General features: G+C 30.5%; 1 protein-coding gene across 1 annotated transcript; it reads left to right on the forward strand.

Moving 5' to 3' along the window:
* Positions 1 to 27: 27 nt before the first annotated feature.
* LOC137933011 (putative serine protease F56F10.1) lies at positions 28 to 8,142 on the forward strand. The gene is made up of 10 exons (XM_068776739.1): positions 28 to 600; positions 730 to 917; positions 1,796 to 2,031; positions 2,919 to 3,054; positions 4,727 to 4,874; positions 5,111 to 5,276; positions 6,002 to 6,134; positions 6,620 to 6,789; positions 7,255 to 7,407; positions 7,747 to 8,142. The coding sequence occupies exons 1-9, from the start codon at positions 400 to 402 to the stop codon at positions 7,365 to 7,367; spliced, it is 1,491 nt and encodes a 496-aa protein (XP_068632840.1). The 5' UTR covers positions 28 to 399; the 3' UTR covers positions 7,368 to 7,407; positions 7,747 to 8,142.
* Positions 8,143 to 9,516: the final 1,374 nt, after the last annotated feature.

Raw genomic sequence — 9,516 nt, forward strand, 5'->3', positions numbered from 1 at the left:
AAATTAATCATTCAAAGCATAAAATATATATTTAATACTTTTGAAGCAACACAAATTAATATAAGTTTTTGTTATACCTTTGTATAATAATATAAGGACGGATGTCCTAGCACTCGTTTGTCCTCACTGTAATTTTAAAACTATAGATTATTGATTTAAGTAAAATCGCTAAATATTGATTGAACGTCCTTATTGTCCCATTTTAAGTCCATACGTACTAAACAACCACTTGTATTAATAATTATTTTCATAGTGTATAGAGAATATTATTTAAACAGCTTTATATAGTGTCATATTTCGTATCGTTTTCAGATGAAGCGCCGGCATTGTCTGCCCGGTTTTTATTTAATTTTGTAAAAACTTTAATTATTTTATTAACTGGTTTATGAACACCACAAAATGCATTTGAAATTGATTCTGTTTGTGGTATTTAACTTTGTTATATTATGTCAGTGCGGTCGGCAATTTCGACTTGGTCGAGGTAGACATGGAAACTTAGGATCTCCTGGTAACTACGCAGGAGAAAAATTGCCAAATGCGAGATGGTTCAAACAAAAGTTAGACCATTTTAGTCGCACTGATTTACGCACTTGGCAACAGGTATTAGAATATATAATATTAAAATCCGTAATTAAGTTTTTGTATTTTTGCTAAATTTAACTTTTAATGTTCTTTGTTATAAAGAAAACTGTTGTTGTTTGTTAACAAACTTGTGTTATTGTTTTACAGCGGTATTTTGTCAATGACAGTTTCTTTGATTATAATAATCCTGGGCCTATATTTCTGATGGTTGGTGGTGAAGGAGCTGCTGATCCTAAATGGATGGTCAAAGGCGCCTGGATCGAATATGCAAAAAGATTTAAAGCACTTTGCATCAATGTAGAGCATCGGTATTATGGAGACAGTCACCCCACTAAGTAAGTTTGGTTTTCAATTTTTAATAAAAATCAATATATTATTCACATATTGAATTTGATTAAAAAGACATGTAACGTTATTTATTTTAGAAGTTATGAAATGAAATAAAAATTGCAGTTCAATTATAGTAGAAAATATAGATAATATTCATATGTTACTTCTTTATGTACATTATTTAATATTCAATCTTTCACAGTAAAATTTCTGTGCTTTCCAAATTCAAAACCTTTAATATTAACATCTGCTTAATTGTTTTAGTCTATTTAGAGTTTTCATAGGTTATTAAGGGTTTTACTTGATTCAGATAGATAGGACTCATTTTTGTTGGTTTAATTATATTTTTTTTATTGCAATCCACAACCAGTTACATACCTATGTATATGTTATTTATAAAGATTTTACTGCAGTCCTAATTATAATTTTTATTTTAAATTAATTAATTATATTAAATACATATTTCAATATAAAATATTTTGAGAATTCTTTATATTGACATAATGTGGACAGAGGGCATAATAAGATGTTATTAGTCCACTAGTACTAGAGTGTATATCTTGTATAAATATGTTTTTATAGACAGGGGTAGAATACTGGTCTGTAGATACTAATGCACATTTTTACATCCACAAAACCATCACAGATGTGTTATTTCTAAGTAACACAACAAAGAAAATTGAGTATTTTCTAAGTGGTTGCAATTTTCTTGAATATTGAATTTTAAAAAAAAGATACTCCAGGTATTGTCCTACAGCATAAAATACTAAAGTCATCTAGATGTCTTATAATTTACTAAAGAAAAATTGGGTTCCTAGATTTCACAACAATTTTCCTACTTCACTGAGTCTATACATCATATCATATAAATTTGTGCTTATAGGGATCTTACCACTAAGAACTTACAATATTTATCATCAAATCAAGCATTGGCTGACCTTGCAAACTTTATAACTGCTATGAATGAAAAGCTCAAGTTGAGGTACAGGGCCAAATGGGTTGCATTTGGAGGATCATACCCTGGGTCACTCGCTGCCTGGCTGAGAATGAAGTATCCTCATTTGGTCTCTGCAGCGGTTTCATCCAGTGGACCATTGTTAGCAAAAGTCAATTTTATGGGTAAGTTACTTGTTATTTGATTGTTGGTTATTGTCTTTCATTAAACAAATAATCAATCATAATACTCTCAAAGTTCTATATAAGTTTTAAATTGAAATGGGTAGGTAAAAAATTGGTGTTACACATATAACCGTGCAACCATGACGATAGGGGCATACAATTATTTTATCTTATGCATAATATCCAAGTACATTCTTACATTTTAACACTATTAGGAATATCATTTAAAGTAGGGATTCAAAAGCTATTTTGAGCTGGAGACCATTTCTTAAAAATTATCTATCGTAATGCAAAATAACTTTAAAACTTTATACAAAATACTTTTTTGTTTATTTTTTTTCTAATTGAGACAAAAAAATTAGCCAGTCAAAATGTGCCTTAAATATTTGTGTAATGAAACATTATCTTGCATGAACTTGTGCCCATGTTTTGATTAGCCGAGTGTTTCATCTTGTACAAAGTTTTTCCTTATCAACCTCAAACCATATTCAACATTTGTTTTGGTTTTACAGCAATAATGTTTTCTTGGTAAACATTAATCTTTAGTAATCACTATTTATATGGTATCTTGAATATTTAATGAGATTTAGTTTTTTGACCTTTTTTTTAGACCAGATTGTAATATCCATACATAGTACAAGGTGTTGACCCCTCAGAGACACTCTGTTCCCTATGACGGTTCTTATTAAATACATTCCTTGCAACACATCCTTGATTATCTATGTTAGGTGGTTACTTAGCCTTACGCAAGTAGCTATTGTTAGCTTAATTGAAATAAAATATTGAAAAATTCCGTTTTTCCTTTTTCTTTTCATAGACATATAAGACTTTTATATTTCGGATTGAGTCATTTTGAAAAAGTATATTAACAGTGTTTTCTATTTTAGAGTACTATGAGGTTGTAGTAGAAGCTCTCCGTGAAAAGACAGGTGGAGAGGATTGCGTAAACCAGTTACGACTCGCACACAAACAAATTGAAGCTTTGATGCATTCAGATCCCGTAGCCCTTGGAAAAGAATTTAGGTAAAACTTTAATACTGTTACAGATTATGCAGATTAAAAATATTGTTTCATGTGATTATTACATATCTTCTGCTTGGAATTATTGTGATTTATATTGTACTTTTTTTAATTTTATGACATTTTGGCTTCACCCACAGACTTTGTCTTGCCAAAAGTGATTGGTCTATCTTATCATTTTGTTTATTGATTAAATGTCTTATTATTGATTTTTTTATTTAGTGTAGCTTAAAATGTTTGACAGCTATGTAGAAAAAAATTTGTTTAGTTTCCCATAATTTTCCTACATTAGAACCTTTTTTTTAAGAATTCTAGTATTTTGGGTCATATGCATTAGGCGATTATTTTTTATGTTTATAGTATTTATAATAAACATTTTTATTTTATTTATATGGTAGGGGCGTAACAGGGAGTATATCTGGTTGTGTATAACCCACCTATAACAGACACATTATTTAGTGTAATGAGACATAAAATGGTTTGTCTTATTGTTTTATCAATAAACTAGGGTTTGTTTATGTTAATAATGAAGTGAATTGTTATTGTTCTTCAATGTTTACCACATTAATGTTTATAGACTATTGTTTTAACAAAGTATTAACATCATTAAAAAAGATTGATTGGTCATAAATCTCCTACTTGTGTTATAAAAAGTTTATTTACTCAGAGCTATGAAATTTCATCTTCTTATGCATATTGAAGTTAAAATAAATAACAATATCCCAGAGAATTAAAAAATTGAAGCCACAAATGGCCACTGGGGTCTTAAGATTCTAGAGCGAAGACCACAAACTAGCAAGTGCAGCATGGATCAACCATATTAATGTCATTTGAGAGTGGTAGATGTCGGCAGCTTTTAATCAATCTCATTAGACATTGGGGTAGAGAGAGATATGACGAAAATTGTAATTAAAGTTTTCATTGTTTTTAATCAAAGTTAAACATCTGTCAATTAAATTATCATGCTATAAAAGTCACCAATCATCAATAACTGTGAATTCATGTATTCCTTTCATCTTTTGTGGTTATTTATATCATATAGCCAATTTTACCCAGCCTGACCTTTTACCATAACAGCAATGGTATTAACCTAGTACTAAATTATGAATTTCTGTCAAATAGTATAAGCTGTAATGTTTTTCAGAAGTTGATCAACAAGTCTCCTCTTTGACTTCCTAGTTTTATTGTAGTTGGCACCAAAAAATTCTGGTTCCCTTGAAATTAATTTTCTTGTTCAGTTTAATTATGCAGTTTTTTATATTAGTATGCATTTTTAACGTTAAATATTTTCTGAAACTTCAATATAAATCTCTACAAATACTTTGAAATGGAGCAACTTCTATAGAAATACAATATAATCGATAGCGATAGCTTTTCTTAATTCAAAATAATGAAGTATATAATTCCAGGCTCCATTATAAGTTATAATTATAAAATAGTTTTATTAAAACTAAGTTAATAAATCATTTTTCGTTTACTACATATTGTTCACAGCTTTTAATCAAATTTACTTTAATTTGATAGTAACTTAAATAAAGCTATCAGCTGTTAAACAGAGAAATGTTATGTAAACCCATTGGACTGAAGTTAGCTAAATATTTATTTATTTAAATGATTTGTGGACAATAAATAAGAATATTTACTGCATGTTTAATTTAATTAAATGACATTTTAGGGTCTGCAAACCATTCTCAAATGCAACGGAAAATGATATAAGAAACTTCTATACTTCCATAGCAGATGACTTTGCAGATCTTGTTCAATACAATGAAGACAATCGAATCGGCAAGGATGAGCGTTTTAGGAACATAACTATAAATAGTGTAAGTATACATGCTCTTAATCGCATAATATTTCGCAATTTATGTTTTGTATCGGTTTTTTTTATCACAGTTTATTTAAAACATAAATTTTACCATTTTAGTATTTACAACTTTTCCATTTTGTATTTTATTTATTTCCTCCTCATGATGATCATACAGTACATTGGTTTGTGTCATCAGCAAAAAGTGAATAGAAGTAACTCTTATCTCATTCTGTAACATATCTAACAATACAGGTGTGCAAAATGCTAATGGAAGAGTCATGTGATAACTTTGCGTACAAACGCTTAGCGGCATTCAACTCTATAATGTTAGACAAGGCAAATGAAACCTGCATGGACTACAGTTATAGCAGCCTGATCGACAGTTACACTAAAACTGGCCTTAACAATAATGATGGAGGTTAGTTAATTTCATACATTGTTTATTAATTTATTTATACTTTGTCAGTGTTAGCTCAAATAATTGTTCATCTGAAGTGGCAGTGTACGGACGGCAGGTAGACGCGACGTGGGTACACCACCACAAGGTACCCAATGGTATATATAGTCAAGGTCGACAGCGCAAGACGGCAAGTGGCGATCTTCGGAGGGTGTCCAATGCCTTGCAGTGGACGTGTATTGGCTGACAAAATGACAAAATGATGATTCTGAAGTATTAAATTATGTTAGATTTCGTCACACTAAGTCGAGACAAACAAAGTTATTGGTATTAGTCTGCATTTAAAATAATGTGACATAAATATATAACATAGTAATGATTAATTGACAAAAGAACAAAATTTTTAAACAATGTTATTACCTTTATGCTATGTGTTTATTATTATTCACTTTCTATCTGTACAGATAATAAGGTGCTCCTGTGAATTAATTAATTTTATTAATATAAACTAGTGGGCGCTTTCTGAAGAATTTTGTATGATTTTACTTTAAAAAATAGTAATGAAGGGTTTCTAAGAAATGTCCATCTATGGTATTCCCCCAAACAAGAATTAGTTGAACCATTTGAGTTTTGCATGTTTCATTTTTAAATTATTAGCACTGCATTGATAGAACAATAATAAAAAGCTTAAAAAACCATATTTAATAAATTAATGAAGTTTAATGAAAAATTCTTTGCAATTTCAGCCCGTCAATGGTTGTATCAGACTTGTACTGAATTTGGATTCTATCAGACATCACCCGCAGAGGCTGAAGTGTTTGGAAACTATTTTACTTTGGACTTCTTTATACAGCAATGCCAAGAAGTTTTCGGTACAAAGTGAGTGATAATGGCCATAAATCACAATACACATACACAAAACATGCACACATACATAAACGCGGATACTGTTCCGTTCGGAACAACTCGGGAATGTTCATATGTTTACTTATAATTATTAGTGTAGTTTTTTGTTTTGCCTTTGCGATCGCCAATCCGCCTGTAAAACGTTGCGATTATGGCATATCTCATCAATGCATAGTTCACCAAAGAATTGCTGCCTGACGGCCTGGCAGTTCCTGGTACCGTGATGATAATATAGTAAGAAAAAGCATTTTAAAAATTCAAATTACCATGTACTGAAATGAACAAACTCTGGACGCGTTCAACAATTGAGAATGGCATGTGTGGATTAAGCCACTCGGCTTGGCTGATTCTTCAACCATCTCGACGACCTATCATACGGATAATGATTTAAAAATCGATTATTTAATATAGTCCTGATATGATTATTCACGTTGTATAATAAAGTCTACACCTTTTAGATTCGACCGGGCTTTCATAGAGAATGGAGCAAAATGGAGCAACGAGTATTATGGCGGACTCGACATATCTGTGGACCACGTCGTGTTTGTCCACGGTTCTGTAGACCCTTGGCACGCTCTAGGCATCATTGTCACTCAGGATCACAACACTCCGGCTATATTCATCCAGGGTAAGTGCTCCGACATAGGTTTTCTCCATAGATTTGTGATCGGTTGCAACCAGCCAGTATATAGAATTTATCCACGACTTTAACTATAGAAGGTTAAAACCTTGGCAGCGAATATTCCGTGCATTTACCGTGTATATGTATTATATTCGTCAAATCACTATCTCCGAGGAAGACGGCTGTGCACGGAGAAGATTCCAGAAGTATCCCAAGGTCACCGTTGTAGCTCAAAAAATGGTTCGTCTAAAGTGGCAGTGGGCAGTGCACATTGCTCGTGTAACCTGTGCTCGTGCGACGTTGATAGGACCACTCTTCTACCAGGACCTTTGATATAGTCCAGGTCGGAAAAGTCTATCGGCAGACATGATGAAGTGTCATTTAACTTGTATTCACTATGATCATTGATTAAATAAAACATGTAAAGTATATATATATATATATATATATATATATATATGTAATTTTCAGGCACAGCTCATTGCGCGAACATGTACCCGGCTAGCAAGGATGACCCTCCGCAACTGACAGAGGCTCGGCTTGAGATAGAACAGTACTTGGCCACCTGGCTGGAGGAACTTTAAATAAGCTAAGCCTGATCCAAAGATATTCTAAGATAGATATGTAAGTATTAAATTATTGACTTTAAAGATTTGTCCCAACTTTAAAATCAAGCTAATAAAAGAATCAAGATATATTTAAGATAACTCATTGTCCTGACACATTTTATAACATCAAAAGGCATTGGTTCGTTCTAGTATATTAGATAAAAATATAAGATGTTATATTATATATTTCAATATATTTTGATCACTTTATTTTCTGGCACATCTTTTTTTTGTTTTGATCGGCATCAAATGTTTATCAAGTATACAAATGGTTTAATTTAAAATGTAGTTTGTATCGCTGTGTATATTGATAAAACATTATTCGGTTTAACATTTTTTTTTCACATATTTACAGGATGAAACTCAACTAACGCGGCACAACGAGTCAAATGAAGTTAGATTTAAAGTTCGTACATATACGGCCATAGTAGAAGTTAAGCATTTATTATACAGCGTGTAACTGTTCGCGCGTATTACCTAAATCGACTCTATTTTTGATGTTTTTAGAATATAGAAACTATGTTAAAGGTCTCATTAGAATTTTAGATATTAAAGTTATATTATAATTCTATAAATTCGAATCTTCTGCACTGTAAACAGTGACAAAGTTAACCAATGAGAATATTTTATCTATAACTAATTAGATTATGGGATACTATTCACTATAGGCCAACTGTAGTGATACTATAATTGTTAAAAATGTTTACTTTTGACGATTATCTTTAATGAACTATGTAAGTAATAGATATTTAATAAATGTTGCAAATGAATATTGTGGATTTTATTTGTTCAGAACCTATAATTAACATGGTAAATTAAAAACTTGATACACTTAAAATTATTTATTATGAAACTTGATAAAGTTAAATAGGTACCTACAAACTAACATAACAATTATTTTATAAAAACAAAATTTTAACAATAGGAATGGAATCTGTATCACACATATATATATGTTAGAAATTTATTAAACTAAATAATTCGTCCAGATATTTCGGGGCAGCTAATTTGTGCAATTTAGGACGTTAAGTGCGTGGTTTCTTATCTGATAAGATATTTTTATTAAAAAAATCTATGTTCGACCACAATTATATACATATTAGTATATAATTACACAAAGATAAGAATGTGCACCAACATTACATACAAGGCACTCAAAACGTATATGCATGTTCTTATTTATTAACGAATTACATAGATTTTTTTTCACATTTCTTATTTAGTGGAGAAAGATTTTACATTTTAAATATGGAACAAAGTTGAAAAAAAAACATTATGAACATTAATAAATTTTGGACTTGAGGTTGCACAGATATTATAACAGATGAAGTTACAAAGCTCGGAAACTTTCGGTGTTTTAGATATTTACAAAAATAGATTAGTAAGTACTTACCCATTGCTTGAACTTTAAAAGTTTTAGCAACAAATTAAACTATTTTTGATTAAATAGATTATTTTTATCGCTAGGTAAATTGACATTTCCTTTATCATAAATACTGAATTTGGGAGACAAAGTGTAGTATTCATATTTTTTTGTTTATTATCTTCCTACTAGCATAGGTATCAATGGAAAGTGGATAAAAGTGTTTAATTTCTTTTTTTTTTTCAAGATCATATTTACATAATAAGACTTATGGTAGATCTTATGTTATATTTACCCTTTCGCTGCGGAGCGTCTAAAAATGAATTGCTCTCTCAGACATTTATAAATGTTAGGGACAAAATTTATGAATTGTATTTAGTTATGTGACAAACTACAGGAAGCATATGCAGCTATCGCGTTTGTAACAAACAAATTAATGACCATGATCATGCAATTGTTGATAATATAATGTAAAATAAATGTACGTTCTTAGCTGAGAAAAAGTATCTATATTCGAGCGCCAAAAGGCGCTGATCGCAGCGAAAGGGTTAATATGACCTACTGTGATCTAACTACGTTTATATAAACCAGGATTTTGTAACGGATCTTATAACATATATTACAAAATTATTAATATTATATAATTGGGTGACTAATAGGATATTCGGATACATATTTATTAGTAACAGAGATATTAAAATAGATATTAAAGATAAAATTCATCTATTCAACTTTATGACTTTTAACGAGGCTCTTGATATT

The sequence above is a fragment of the Battus philenor genome, unplaced genomic scaffold (assembly GCF_028537555.1).
Source record: "Battus philenor isolate CCGP_79_NKW_IND1 unplaced genomic scaffold, ilBatPhil1.0.hap1 SCAF_1, whole genome shotgun sequence".
NCBI lineage: Eukaryota > Metazoa > Arthropoda > Insecta > Lepidoptera > Papilionidae > Battus > Battus philenor.